Genomic DNA, 14,196 nt, shown 5'->3' on the forward strand with positions numbered 1-14,196 from the left:
AGTCATGTTGATATATGTACCTTTGATATTTTGTGACAAAAACAGCACTCTACTTCTGTAGTCTTCCTCCAAAACACTTAACCCCAGTCTAATCATGAGAAAAACATGGCAAATCCCATTGGAAGGATGTTTTGCAAAACACCTGACCAGTACTCCTCAAAACTGTCAAGGTCATCAAAACAGGGGAAGTCTGAGAAATTGTCACAGGCAAGAGGAGCCTAAAGAGACATAATGACTAAATGTAATGTGGTGTCCTGAATGGGATCCTGGAACAGAAAGAGGACATTAAGTAAAACTAAGGAAATCTGAATAAAGTATAGACTTTAGTTAATAATAATGTATCAGTATTGGTTCATTAATTGTAACAAATGTACTACATACATATGTAACAAACATAAGCTGGTAATAATAGAGGAAACTAGGTGTGGAGTATATGAGAACTTTCTGTACTATATTCACAATTGTTTTGTAAATCTTAAAGTGTTCTAAAATAAAAACTTTATTAAAGATCAAAAAAGAAGATGGAAAGACGCTGAGGTAAGCTTTAGGGGAGAGTAGGCTGGAACCAAAAAACTGGTTGTAGAGGCTGGCAGTGGGCATCAGATTTTGGAGAAAGAGAAGTTGGATGGCTGTATCCAAGGTAGACGAAACTTAGTGGAAATGAATGTTTTAGTGGAATTTTTAATTAATTTAATTTTAGTGGAAAATTTAAAGGCCATTTTATGTGGCTTTGTCATTTGTATTTTATTTCTTCCTCATTTTTATAAAAATGGTACAAGGTTGGCTTCATGAGTTTGTTAACACAGTTTTTGGAATGCATATTGAAATTTAAAAATATTAAAATTAAAATATTCATTCATGGAAAAAAACGTCAACAGAGGAGTTAAAAAGCGGATTGGATTCTGCAGATAATTGAATTGGGGATTAAAAGACCTAATCCGGAAGTTCCCCCAGAAATCAGAATTAAAAATATTAAGAAATTTAAAGGGGAAAAAAAGACATAAAAAAAAAGTTTGGTGATTTCAACTTATGTAGGAAGGAATAGGAATTATGGAAGGAGAAAAAAAAAGATTGTAGGTCAAAGAACTAATAGAAAAGAGAAAGATTTTTACTGGATTAAGATCAAATGGACTATGGGTTAGTCAGGAAGAATAAAAGAATAGCCACAACTTAACGAATCCTGCTGAAATTTCTGAGTTTCAAGGATGAAGATCACGCAGATAGGAAGAAACAAAAAGGTTTCCTACAGAGGAAAAAACAATAGGAACTTCATCAAAGAAGAAACCAAAATTGAAATTAGAGACTATTAAGAAATTAATGAGATCGAGCAAACTCCATCCCAAAATCTATGCGATGCTGCCCAGGCTGTGTTCAAAAGAAGATGGTTCCTTATCTAGTATAGCTGTGTGATTCCAGGCAAGTTACTTTACTTTTTAAAGCTTTAATTCCTTATCTTTAAATAATAATATCAGCTACTTCCATGGTGCTAATTATGTGCCAGGCACTGTTCTAAGGGCTTCATGTGTACTGACTTATTTATCCCCCACAACAGCCCTACGATGTAGATTACAGGATTATCCCATTTTAAAGATGGGGAAACCAAGGCACAGAGAAGTCACTTGTACAAGGTCACAGTTATAAGTGGCAGCGACTGTCTGGCTCCAGGCTGCACTCATAACCACTATAATATAAAGACTTCTTACGAAGCCTTATGGAGTGTTATGAGGATTCAGGGAGATAATGCAAGCAAAACCTGTAGCACTGTGCCTGCTGTCTAGTGTACTATGAAGCAAACACAACTCAAGGAGCTAGAAGAGGAACAATAAAATAAATCTAAATCAAGTAAGAAGAAGGCATTAATACAGGCAAAAGCATAAAATGCTAAATTAAAAGGTAAGAAAAATCATACACAGAATTGATAAATAAAAGCATAACGAATCTCTAAAAAGAATCAAATATACAAATTTCTTATGAGCTTTATCAAAAGAAAATGTGGGTAAAACGCACAATATCACTACTTTGTTAGCACAAATCTGGGATCATTTTCTAGGAAAATACACATAAAAAATTAAAAAGGAGAAAACCTAATATAGCCCTAAAAAGAGAAAAAATAGAAAATGCCAAAGAATTAACCTCCAAAAGTCATCAGACTCAGATTTTATGGACAAGTTCTGTCAGAACATAATTCATTCAGTAAATATTCTTTTTCTTTTTTTTTAGAAACTGGCGGTTTATTTTCCGTCAACCTTATTTCCGTTTTCCGTGTAAGAGTCTGTGGAAGAGCCGCTTAAGACCACCCCGTGGTTGTTCTTGCCCGTTAGCTGCAGACTGGAACTCAGTGGCAGGCTGAGCACTCCCGTCTTTGGCAGAGAACTGCTGCACAGGCGCAGAGGGCACGTGCACGTCTTCAGACCAGTCTGCAACCTCAGGTCAATTAGCAGTAATTGGGGAGCTGGAGCAATCCATCCACCCCAAAGTTCCTCTCAGGTCAATGCCTTTTCAGCAGCGGCCTGCTCATCCTTTTCAATCTCTTCAAGATCTCTGTAGCAGTAAACATCTGGGATGACCTCCCATGGGTGCTCACGGGAGATGACGCCACGCATGTGCAGAACTTCCCAGGCCAGCATCCAGCACATCAGACCCACTGGGTGAGCTCCCTTGTTGTTGCATGGGATGGCAATGGCCAGGTGGTGCAGAGGAGAATCTGCATTGCACAGAGTGATGGCAGGCAGGTTAACAGAAGACACCTCTCTGAGAGGCTGGTGGTCAGCCCTGGGATAAGTAACCACTGGAAGCGGCAGCTCCCAGAAGGCTGCCTGGATCCGGTTAGTGAAGGTTCCAGGAGTGAAGTGGCCAGCAATAGGAGTGGCTCCAGTGGCAACAGCAAACTTCACAGCCTGCTGGCCGGTTTTCATGGAGGATATGACACTGACATCAGCCAGATTTTCAAAGGCAACAAAGGCATGAGCTGCTGGCAGAAGCTTCTCTCAGATTCTCTTCAGATTTATGATGTAGATGCCATCACTTTTCCTTTCGTAAATGTACTGTTCCACTTGGAAGTCAAGGTGCGTGCCACCTAGTGGGTTCCTGCTGCAAGGAATTTGAGGACATCTTCCTCCTTCGTTTATAGGACATCAAGGGCTCCGGACGTTGTGAAAGTTTCCCTTTAAGTTATGACAGGAACCCAGAACAAGGCCATGGACCCCTCTCTGAGTAGCATGGACAGCACAGCAAATATTCTGATTGCTCTGTCCCGGGCACTGTTTTGTCCCTGGGTTTGTGGAAATGAACAAGAAAAATTCCATGCTTTCCATGGAGGAGTGAGGGAACACTGAGAATTCTCATCCTATTTAAACTCTTCCAAAGTACAGACAAAGATGGAAAGAGTCCTAATGCACTTGATGAGGAGAGCGTAACTCTGACCAAAACTTGAAAAAAAAGCGCAAAAAAGGGAAAATTAAGAATGAACTCACTTATGGAGGTCGACAATGTAGGTAATATGTTAACACAACTATTTTTCCTTCTGAAAGAGAATTTGGCCTTTCCATTAATTTTTTAGTTCTGTTACTCTGAAAACCAGATGAAAATAAAATATCAACTGGGCTTGATTGGCAAAGTTATCTGGACTGGGAAGACCCTAAATGAACTATAACTTCCTCGTGGGGACCCACAGCCTTGGGCTCCCCTGAATGCAGAAGCCTTGGAAGCTACACCTATGGAGCTCTTCCAAGAGATACTGGCTCCTCTGGGGCATGAGGGGAGGCACCCCGAGGGCAAAGCCAACCCATAGAGAGACAGAAGCGCCCGAGTCCTAGTCCCCCTACCTGGGGCCCACTCCACCCACAGATTCAGTGTTTTGTGAGATGGTAAATTTCCTCATTGTTTAAGCCAGCATTAACTGGGGTTTCTGCGATTTGTGCCAAAGCATCCTTGATGACATAGGGCTCTCCTCTACCATTCTAACCTCCCAGCCTTATCCTGGGAACCTTATTCAGCAGTGGTCAGGCTGCTTCCAGCCCTGCCAACACCTTGATTTCGGACTTCTGGCCTCCAGAACTGCGAGAGAATAAATTTCTTCTGCTTTAAGTCACCCAGTTTGTGGTACTTTGTTATGGCAGCCCTAGGAAACCAACACAGCTGATCTCTAGATCTACCTCTCCCAGCCCCAAAGCCACACTTTGATTTTCTGGTTGTATTAAGTGGACTTAGAATTTAGGCTATATAGTTGGGTCAGCAGAAATGGGGATTGATATGTGGCATAGTAGAGAAGAGCACAGGCTCTGGGGTCAGATAAACCCAGTTCAAGTTGCCAGCTGTGTGACTAAGGTGACTTGCAGCCTCTCAGAGCTTCAATATCCACATCTATAAAATGAGGATAATAAAGACTGTTGAGAGGGCTGAGTCAGATAATATACACAAAGTGCTTAATACGTTACTTTGCGTGTAATAAGGGTTCAACAAATTCTAGTGCCTTCCCCAATGTGATCCAGAACAGCAGTTCTCATCCTTTCTTAATTAGATGGACACTAATAAATTGGCCACAGCAAAGGGAGTCCCACAGTCTCTAACAAATATAGGGGCAGGTTTCAGGTAATGATGGGCTGTGTCGATGGGAGGATGTAAAATTCCATTTATAAGGATAGCATGGATTGTTATTTACCAGTGGTGAGGATGAGTAGAAGGGGGTGGGGGTGGTGGAGAGAAATGGCTCCTAGGTCTTGGAGCTCTGGAAGATGCATGGGAGCAGTAAGCCTCATGTCCATGGGACCCAGAATTTGCTTAGGAGGGGTGCAAGGGGTGAGGTACAGGATACCCAGCCAGAAATCACCCTCCCTGGGGAAGAAGCCCCTATAGGGATGACAGCACATTCAGTGGGGCTTGCCCCATCACACTTGGTTGGGAAATACTGACCTAGAAATAACTATTGGATTAAGAAATTAGTGTGTAAGGATTCTCATAACTAGTTATCTCTTGGCTGTTTAGAGAAAAAGGCATAATGGGTTTTACTTAGAAATTTAGTGCCTTTTTGGGGGTGTGTCATTTTGCACTGTGGTTTACTTGAATAAATAACCATTTTGTTTTATTCCTAGAGAAATAATCCATGACATATGGGTTTTTAATCACAAAAGAAAAATGTCAAACTTTATCTTTGAGACAAAATAAATGGTTGAGTATTATCTTTTGTCGTTTATTGTAAATATGTTATCTATGCTAAATCTTGGTAAGCATCCCACTCTCTAAATTCTTGATTTGTAAAATAAGTGAGTAATTAATTTCTGAGCGTGGCATATTTCCTCTGTAGGAGATCATTTACGTACTTACCTTTAGATAGTGAAAGAAATCCTAGAAGCTAAACCTCAAAAGCTGCAGACTTTGCCTAGATAAACATCTGCTGTTTAGATGGTGTTTTGAACTGCAGAACTACCATTTAAATACCCTTAATTCTTTTCTTTTTTATAACTGTGTGGTTGCGGAGATGAGAAAGAATTGTAAAATATGGTCGGTCACCTCTCTCTCTCTCTCTCTCTTTCTCTCTCTGTTTCATCCTTTACAGAGCTGGAGTTCCCACACCTGACATACCATCCCCAAGCAGTTACTATGAGAATTGAAGGGGAGAAGAGATTGAGAAGCACTTCCAATTCTCAAGGGACTATAGAACAGGAGGGTTGATTTCTTTCATTGCTTAATCACTCTTCAAACGGTTTCCTGGCTCAGGTTTTTAAAAAGTTATGTCTGCTCTTTGTTTGTATTGATCCACTGGGAACATGTACTGGTCATTAATGTAAATTTAATAAGTTTTTACAAAATTAGGTTTATTCGTCATTCATTCGTTTAACCAGTAATTCTAGAGCACGTAATATAGACCATGCCCTGGGAATACAATGGTGAACAAGAGTCAGACATCGTATTGGCTCTCATGGAACTTACACCCCACTAGGAGGAATAGATGCTAAGACAGAATAATCCAGATTGCAATGATTGCTGCAGTCAGGGAGGGCCTCCCAGAGGAAGTGGCATTTGAGTTGAGGCCAGAAGAGTGAGAATGGGCTGTACATGGAAGAGCTGAAGAACAATATTCCAGGCAAAGCTTAGCAAGAGCAAAAGCCTGGAGGCTGGAAATAGAAAGAAACTAGCGTGACTATAGGGTGGTCAGTGACAGGGAGAGCAGAGCATGAGTGGAGTCTGGACCAGACCAGACCACATGTAAATGTGGCTCATTCCTGAGGAAGCATCCCAAATGGAACACTCTAATCCTTCTATGAGGTAGAGCTGGGTGATGCCCCAGATTCCTGTATGGGTGAGTGTTGATGGTACATTGATGCTTGGAAAGGCTAGGTAACCTGCTCAAGGAGCACCAGTGTCCACTGATCACTTTTCCTTGTACCAGCTCTTGGGGGTGGGTAGGAGGGTGGGTGACCCAAGGCCAGCTGGTCAGGCCAGGGTTTGGCCCAAGGAGAAAGGAACGTTAGATTGCCCACTTTTCTTCTGACTTCGATATGTAGGGCTCTTCCTAATAGACCAGGGCCTACCTGAGATATGGGTGATAGTGGGTACCTGGCTACACCAAGAGAAGACCTTTGGCTCTTGGGGTCATCAAACTCACTCCACAGATAGCCACAGGAGATGATGGGCCTCCAGCACTTCAGAGAACCTGGCAGCACAAGATTCCAGGTACCCACTCCTCTCCCCTCTGTACAGAGGCCTGAGCTGAATAACCAGAAGGACAATGGGAGAAGAGACACTTGGGCCACCAACTCCTAGCTCTACCCTTCCCAGGAGGGGAAGATAATAGATGATGTCTTCTGAAAATGAGAAATGCAGTGTGTGAACTACACCAAGGGTGGCAAACTTTTTCTGTAAAGGGCCAGATGGTAAATATTTTAGGGTTTACAGGTTACATACAGTCTCTGTCACACACTTTTCTTTGTTAATTATTTTTTAACAACCCTTCAAAAAGGTCAAAAACTATACTTAGCTTGCAGGCCTGACACTGGATCTGGCCAAGTAGGTTAGAGTTTGTTGACTCCTCAACTAGTTGACATTGCCCTGACATACTTCAAACTGAGGCTCCTAAAGCTCTGAGTAAATGTTTCTTTTCACCTTTACAAGAATCCTCTGAGGTAGGTCTTATACAACAACCCCATCCCCATCCCCACTCTCCACGTCCTCATCCTTGTTTTACAGTTGGGAAATGGAAGCTTGGAGAGGTTAAGCAACCTGCCCAAGGCCATGTGGCTAACAAGGGTTAGCAGCAAGATTTGAACCCAGGCAGTCTGACTCCAGGGTCACCAGTCTTCACTACTACACTGTACTATCCCCCACTAGTAACTAGAGATATGACTTGGTCATATGTCCATTCTATTTCTGGGTATAGCCCCCTCTGTACCATAAGAGGGGTGATGTAGTGTTTCGTTCAGTTGGAGAGGCATAGCTGATGGTATATGAAATGATTTCCACTGTTCACACAACATTAAATAATATTGATTCACGTAGTGAGAAGATGATTAACTTTTCAAGTCTCTTTTAAGTCTCCAATGACGTCAGGGAAAAAATTTCAATCTGATGCTAGCATATCTTTCACATCTCTCCAGCACACGCTAATTTCCATTTTTACAGAGCTTTAAGGTTCAGAGTCTTCAGTAGGCAGTAATAGCTAGCTAGAATTTAGTACCACTATTGTATTCTTATTGTTACTTTCCGTTCTTGCTTTCACGGTTTTATTTTTATTATTTTTATGATTATTTTCTATTTATGCAAAGTGTTAGTGTTGCTTTTGCCGCATTCTCTTCTCCATTCCTTCATAGTTATAAGATTGCTACTGAAGCTCCTGCCATCACATCCATGCCCAAATTGAAATGAGGGGTAAGGGCAGGTTTCAGCTACTTCTGTCTCCTATTACCAGGAAAGCAAAAGAATTCTACAGACATTGCGTTGGTCAGAACATGTCAATGGCCATCTGTGGCAGCAAGAGGGGCTGAAAAAGCGGGTGTTTGGCTGGGCATATTGCCACCCTGAACCAATTAAGGTTCTATCAGCAAGAAAAGGGCATAGAGACTGGACTCTGTAATAAAAGTGCTTGCCATAGGCTGGGAGGCCTTTGAGCTTTCTCCTTAGTGCCTGCAGAGGACAGGCATGGAGGTCAGAACTGCGGGAGGATTTGGGAAAATTAGCAAAAAGCTATCTCCTTTTTACCTGGTTTGTGACCAAGATACTCCCCTTCCCCTTAGTGCAGCCAAACGGTGATGATCCATCATCACTCCTAAGGAACAGCATGTAATAAGAAAAACAACATTGCCACACACTCCTCCAGTAGTGGTGAGAAAATCTTACCGGTTTGTCCCCGTTGGCTACTATGGCTCAAAGTGCTAAGCAAAAGAAGCCCCCACCTTTTCAGTCTCTAGCGTGGAGAAGATATACTTTCTTAAGTGCACATACCTCCAAATATGTACCCTAGAAACTAGATTTGAAACCTTATAAAATCTCAGTTTATGTACACCTTTGTTACTATTTCAAAGACTTCTTTTCAAATTAATGTTTTAATTCAACATGCATTTAGTGATAGCTCGCTATTCCCCAAGCGTTGAGGATATAGGGGTAAACTAGACCCACAAGGCTCCCAGGGTGAATATCCTGGTAGGAGAGGCAGACAAAAGACACACAGAGAAATAGGAGAGCAGGAAGAGTAAGAGCTGGACTCAGGAGCCAGACTTCTGGGCTTGAACACAAATTTTGTTGATTCCGGCTGTGTGGCTTTAGGCAAATTACTTGCCTCTCCGTGCCTCAGTTTCCACATCTATAAAATAATGAGGATAATCACAGTACTTACCTCAGAGGGCTACATGAGACTGCTTTCTGGCTCATAGTGATAAGACAGACCCATCAAAGGGCCAAGAAGCTAAGATACAGACAGTTTTAAAAAGTAAAAATGGGCATGACATATTAGTACCTATCTCATTTGGTGGCTGTACATATCACATGGCTTAATTCCCATAAAGTGCTTAGAATTGCAACTGGTATGTAGTAAGTGCCCAATAAATGTTAGCTATTATCCTATTTCAAGCACTGAGTTTTTACTTGATGTTGCACAGTCCTATGTAAGTTTCTTAAAATATTAAGGAATCCTTGAGGCCGTTGTTAACAGGCACTGTTGCTGCATTCTTGAGCTTACAGTTGAAGAGTTCCTCCTTCAGATACCTGTCCAAAGGAATACTTGCGCAAAGATGCGTTTATGTGAGGCAGAGAATCTGGCCCAGGCATGAAAGACTTTGTTAAGATTTGGAAATAAAGTATAGTAAGACTGAGGTTGCAATGACTGACTGAGCTGGCAAACACTGAGGTTGCAAAAACCCTGACAGACAGAACAGCTCAGGAAACTGTACTATGTCTCATCCCCGGGCCCTCTCCCCGCCATCCTCACCACCCCCGACTCCATCCCCTTCTTCATTAGAACACCTGTGACTGGCTATTATGTCAGCATTTCCCATAAAGTAAAAAAGGGAAAATACAGCCCTGGGCTTTCATGGAAAGTATTCTAACTCACACAACCAGAATCTCTGTCTTAAAAAAAAAATTTGGTTTTAAGATCTTTAACTTTTCCTGCAGCATCTCAGTACCCAACTTTTTGAAAAGCATCTTTTCTGAGGAATGATGTTTCCTGGCACGATGTTACATAGTCTTTGCCAAGTGACTCAGTTTGATATGTATATATTTTTTTCAATGTCAAGTGGCCCAACATTACAGAGAAAAAGTGGGCACTTGGTATCAGTTTGATGTCAGGGTTTTTCCATGTTTGCAAGGGGGCTTTAAATACGACTCCATCTGAGGCACCCCCAGGCCGAGTCCCAGCCCCGTGTCAAGATGCTCCTTGCCGTGGTCCTTGCCTCTGCCCTACTCCTCTGCTCCGTGGCCGGCCAGGGGTGTTCAACCTTGACAGGGATCATGGATGTCAAGCACCTCATCAACAACCTGCAGGTAAGCTGTTGTGGAGGGTGCCTGCAGGAAAGGCAGCTACTGGAAGTGTAATGGAAAGATAAGAGGATGAAAAACATACCACATATTATGGGTTCTTGTCTCTCTCCTTACCTTAGGAACATCCACCTTCAAAATGCAGCTGCAGCACCAATGTGAGTAAATGCTCTTTTAAGAACTTTCCAAACTAATTTTAATTTTCACATCTGGAATCTTCACTCTGAAATTCCTCTTTTGCAGGTGACTGATTGTTTGTGTCTGCCCATTCCTTCCGTAAGTAGAGTGAAATAACATAATCTTGATCTTGTTTTTTAAAAGTATGTAAGTAAAAATAAATTGCTCTATTTGATATTTTAAATAAGAAAGTGTTACTTAATTGCCATTGTTACAGATTAGCATTTCCTTTTGAAACCAGGCTCTTGAAATTGTTTAGTCAGCTTTATGTTCCTTGAGAAGTAAACACTTTTCAATATTTGGAAAAGAATCTTGAATGTGTTTTTAGATAGTGGCCATGTGCACTATTAAATCAAACTGGAACTGAGATACAGCAAATGATACAGCTCCTATCACATTGCTTTCTAATACATTTGCCGGTAACTCCAGGGCTGCAAAACAATGCACATAAAATGACAACTCTCTATCCTTCTTCTGGCATAAACTATGTGCTGTGCCTTCTTTCTCCCTCCCTCCTTCCCTTCGTGCCTTCTATATAGCTGGTTTAGGGTGGCTCTTGCATGGTTTGCGTGCTGCCCTCCAGGAGGAGAGGGTGTCTGAGGGTGTGGGTGGAGGGCGTCATTGCCCACTGTGGCAGAGAGGAAGTGCGGCAGGAGTTTCCTGGTTGAGGTGAGGAGGAAGAACGGATCCAAGGTGCTGAGCCTCACTTCACTCTCTCACAGCAAGGCCTGGGAGAATCGGTGCTGCTCGCCCCTGCTGAGGTCAGACATCACACCCGTCATGGTCCATCCATTAGATGAGAACAGGATGGGGCGCCTTCTGAGGAGGATCCACGCATTTATAGCCCAGCCCAGCCCAGCCCTTCAATTTCTGTTCCATGATTTTAGCTACTGTTAAAACACTAGCTGTATTCAATTGGCACATCTCATCAGGCTGGTGTGAAAAGCCTTTTCCTTGCTCTGTACTTCCAAACTCACTATTATGAGACTTGGAACAGGGGAGCATCGTTTGAAAAGGAGACTCAGGACTGGCTGTTTTCCAGGCCCACAGTCCTCAGGTTCCCTGATGGAACATAGTGGAAATCTCCAGGGAGTGTCACTGTGGAAAAATGGCCTCACCTTGAAATAGGGAAGATCATTTCCTACACTGGCAAGGGGCCTCTCTAAAAATAATGCAAGTTTAGTTTACACTGGTTAAATTAAAATAGTCTCTAAAAGCATTCTCTTTGTGATTTCTTCTCAAAGCTGTCTCTGAGTGTTTCTTTTCATAAATCTTTATTATTTACCAGGGCAACTGCACTGCAGCATGCTTCCAGGAGGGTTTGTCACAGATGACCAACACCACAGTGAAAACAAGATTCTCCCTGATTTTCCATCGGGTGAAAAAAACAGTTGCAGCCCTAAAGAACAACAAGTGTCAAGTGAGTTTATTTTTATCTGTGATATGCTCTGGTTAGTTATTTTTATGTGAATGTCAACGCCAACTCGCTGAATGAGAAAGAATGATAAAGTTGGAATGGGTAGTTCAAGGTTGATAAGAGACATCTAAGAATTTTAATCAGAACAACGGAATTAAAGTGAGATCTGCCCCAAAAGCCCATTTTGCCCCCTAGTTTTAAAAAACACTTAGATGTATGTTGCCATTTACTTCTCTCCATCTATTGAATAACGGAAGAATCCATCCTGATTGTAGTTAGAAGCTAAAATCTAGAGAATCAGGGCTACAGCCCACACAATACTAAGTCATCCTAGAGATTTAATTGGCTAACTGAGTGGATGTTGTAAGACTTTTTTTGAATGGCTAAGCAGGGGTTTAATGGAAAATACACCCAGATCCAGGCGGAAGTTTGCCATTTGCCCTAAATGCCCATCAGCATATACCCTAGTCCTTGGAGAAAAGGGAAGGGGGTGAAGTCTTTGGGCATTCACATCTCCAGAGGAGACCACAGGAAGCTGCGAGCCCTTCACTCAGCTCTTAACTGCGTGTATTTCTACCATCCACAGCATGTGGTTCCAAGTGCTTAGCATATCCTGCTTCATTGAACACCTACCATAAGGATTATTGTTAGATTTATCACTTTGTAGAGGAGGAAACTGAGGCTCAGCGAGGTTAACTAACTAGCCTAAAGCTACATATTTAATAAGTGGCAGAATTGAGATTTGAACTCTGGTCTGTATGGCTCCAAAGTCCCTTTCTTAGCCATTGTACTATAAAATCACCTTGGAAGGACAACCAAAAAAGATAATAAAATTTTTAAGCTTTAAAGAGTCCCAAGAAAAGGCTTCCTCTAATGAGGAGATTTAGGACCATCTGATAGATGTCTGTGTGTGTGTGTGTGGGTGGGTGGGTGTGGGTGTGTGTGGCAGAACCCTGAAATCCTACCACAAAGACAACCACCTACACTGTCCACACAAAATGCTAGCCCAAGACCTCCCTGTCCACTTGCTCTATGCCTCAAGCCCCCTGCTGCCTGCATAACCCACTCCCCAGTGCCCACCCCCCACCCTCCCTGGGCTCTGGGTAGGGCGAATTCTGGGGCTGCTGTGTTCCATACTGTTTTAGTCACTCTGTCAACTTTTATCCTCACAGTTTTTTACCTGTGAACAGCCATGCAACCAAGCCACAGCAGGCAACACAGTGACATTTCTGAAGAGTCTCCTGGAAATTTTCCAGAAAGAAAAGATGAGAGGCAGAGTATGAAGATGAAATATTATTTATTCTATTTATTGAATTTAAAAAGCCTCTTCTTTAAGTTGTTACAATTAAAAAATGGAGTAAGCCACGCTACATAAAAATCAGTTGTAATAATTTGTTTAAAATTTTATGTCTTTATTTTGGAATAAATATATATGAAAAAAAAAAGGACACAATCTGGTCTCTAGATGCTTATTTGCTCCTTCCCGCTCAAAACGAAGAAAGCTACAAACTCTGTCAATGGGCTGAACAGGCCAAATACTCCTGTACTAATAATAAGACGTTATCCTGAATGCTGACTGGAAGCCTCACAAGCTGTGCCTGGGGCTATAGGGGTGCAGTTATGAAGGGTGTATGTGAGGACAGCCTGAGGGTTGCTACTATGGGAGGCTAAGGGCACGCCTGAGGTACCCTGTCTCTGGGTGCTGAGTGGGGGGGGACAGGGCACTGCCAAGGCATTTGGGGTCCTGAGAAACCAACTCTGTACCTGAAATGGGAGAAGGTAACAATTTAGTAAGTCCAGGAGGTGGGAGACTGCTCAAGAATGTGGGCGTGTTCGTATGAAGTAGAGGTAAGTGCTTGAGGCTGAAGTAGGAGAAGGTCACAGAGAAGACTCTTTGCGTCAGAGCATAAAGCAGGGAACCCCTGAGATGGATACAGTCATCTATTCACCTGAAAGACCTTCAGCTAGTGACCACCATGTGCCAGGGGCAGTGCCTGGCTGGGGTGCATAGCCTTGTGGTAGGTATACCTGAGGGACCCTTGAACTAGATGGTCTGGTTGGCACAGTGCGGCTGTCGCTATCCGTGATGGCTAAATTTATGCATCAACTTGACCAGGCCCCAGGGTGCCCAGATATTTGACTAAACATTATTTCTGGGTGTGTCTGGAGGATGTTTCTGGGCGAGATTCGTATTTGAATCGGTAGACTGAGTGAAGCAGATGCCCTCCCCCGTGTGGGTGTTCCTCACTCAATCCACTGAGGGCCTGAATGGAACAAAAAGGCACAGGAAGAAGAACTGGCTCTCTGCCTGACAGCTCGAGATGGGACATGGGTCTTCTCCTACACTCAGACTCACTCTTACACCATCAGCTCCCCTGGTTATCAGGCTTTTGGACTTGAGTTAGAACTATACCACAGGCTTTCCTGGGTCTCCAGTTTGTAGACAGCAGATTGTGGGACTTCTCAGCCTCCGTAATTACATGAGCCAATTCCTTATAGTAAATCTATCTGTCTGTCTATCTATCTATCTATCTATCTATTTATCTATCTATCTATCTATATATCTACCTACCTACCTACCTACCTACCTATCTATCATCTATCTATCCATCCATCCTATTGATTGTTTCTCTGGA

The 14,196-nt window shown here is 42.5% G+C and overlaps 1 protein-coding gene and 1 pseudogene across 1 annotated transcript; one reads left to right on the plus strand and one right to left on the minus strand.

Annotated features, from left to right (window-relative positions):
* Positions 1 to 2,247: 2,247 nt before the first annotated feature.
* Positions 2,248 to 8,862, minus strand: LOC101388457 (small ribosomal subunit protein uS2 pseudogene; annotated as a pseudogene).
* A 996-nt stretch (positions 8,863 to 9,858) lies between these two features.
* On the plus strand, positions 9,859 to 12,843 carry IL9 (interleukin 9). Its single transcript, XM_004420172.1, has 5 exons — positions 9,859 to 9,972; positions 10,089 to 10,124; positions 10,210 to 10,242; positions 11,432 to 11,563; positions 12,733 to 12,843. Exons 1-5 carry the CDS (start codon positions 9,859 to 9,861, stop codon positions 12,841 to 12,843), a joined length of 426 nt encoding a protein of 141 aa, XP_004420229.1.
* Positions 12,844 to 14,196: the final 1,353 nt, after the last annotated feature.

Source organism: Ceratotherium simum, chromosome 4 (assembly GCF_057802395.1).
Source record: "Ceratotherium simum simum isolate JZ-2026a chromosome 4, ASM5780239v1, whole genome shotgun sequence".
NCBI classification, from domain to species: domain Eukaryota; kingdom Metazoa; phylum Chordata; class Mammalia; order Perissodactyla; family Rhinocerotidae; genus Ceratotherium; species Ceratotherium simum.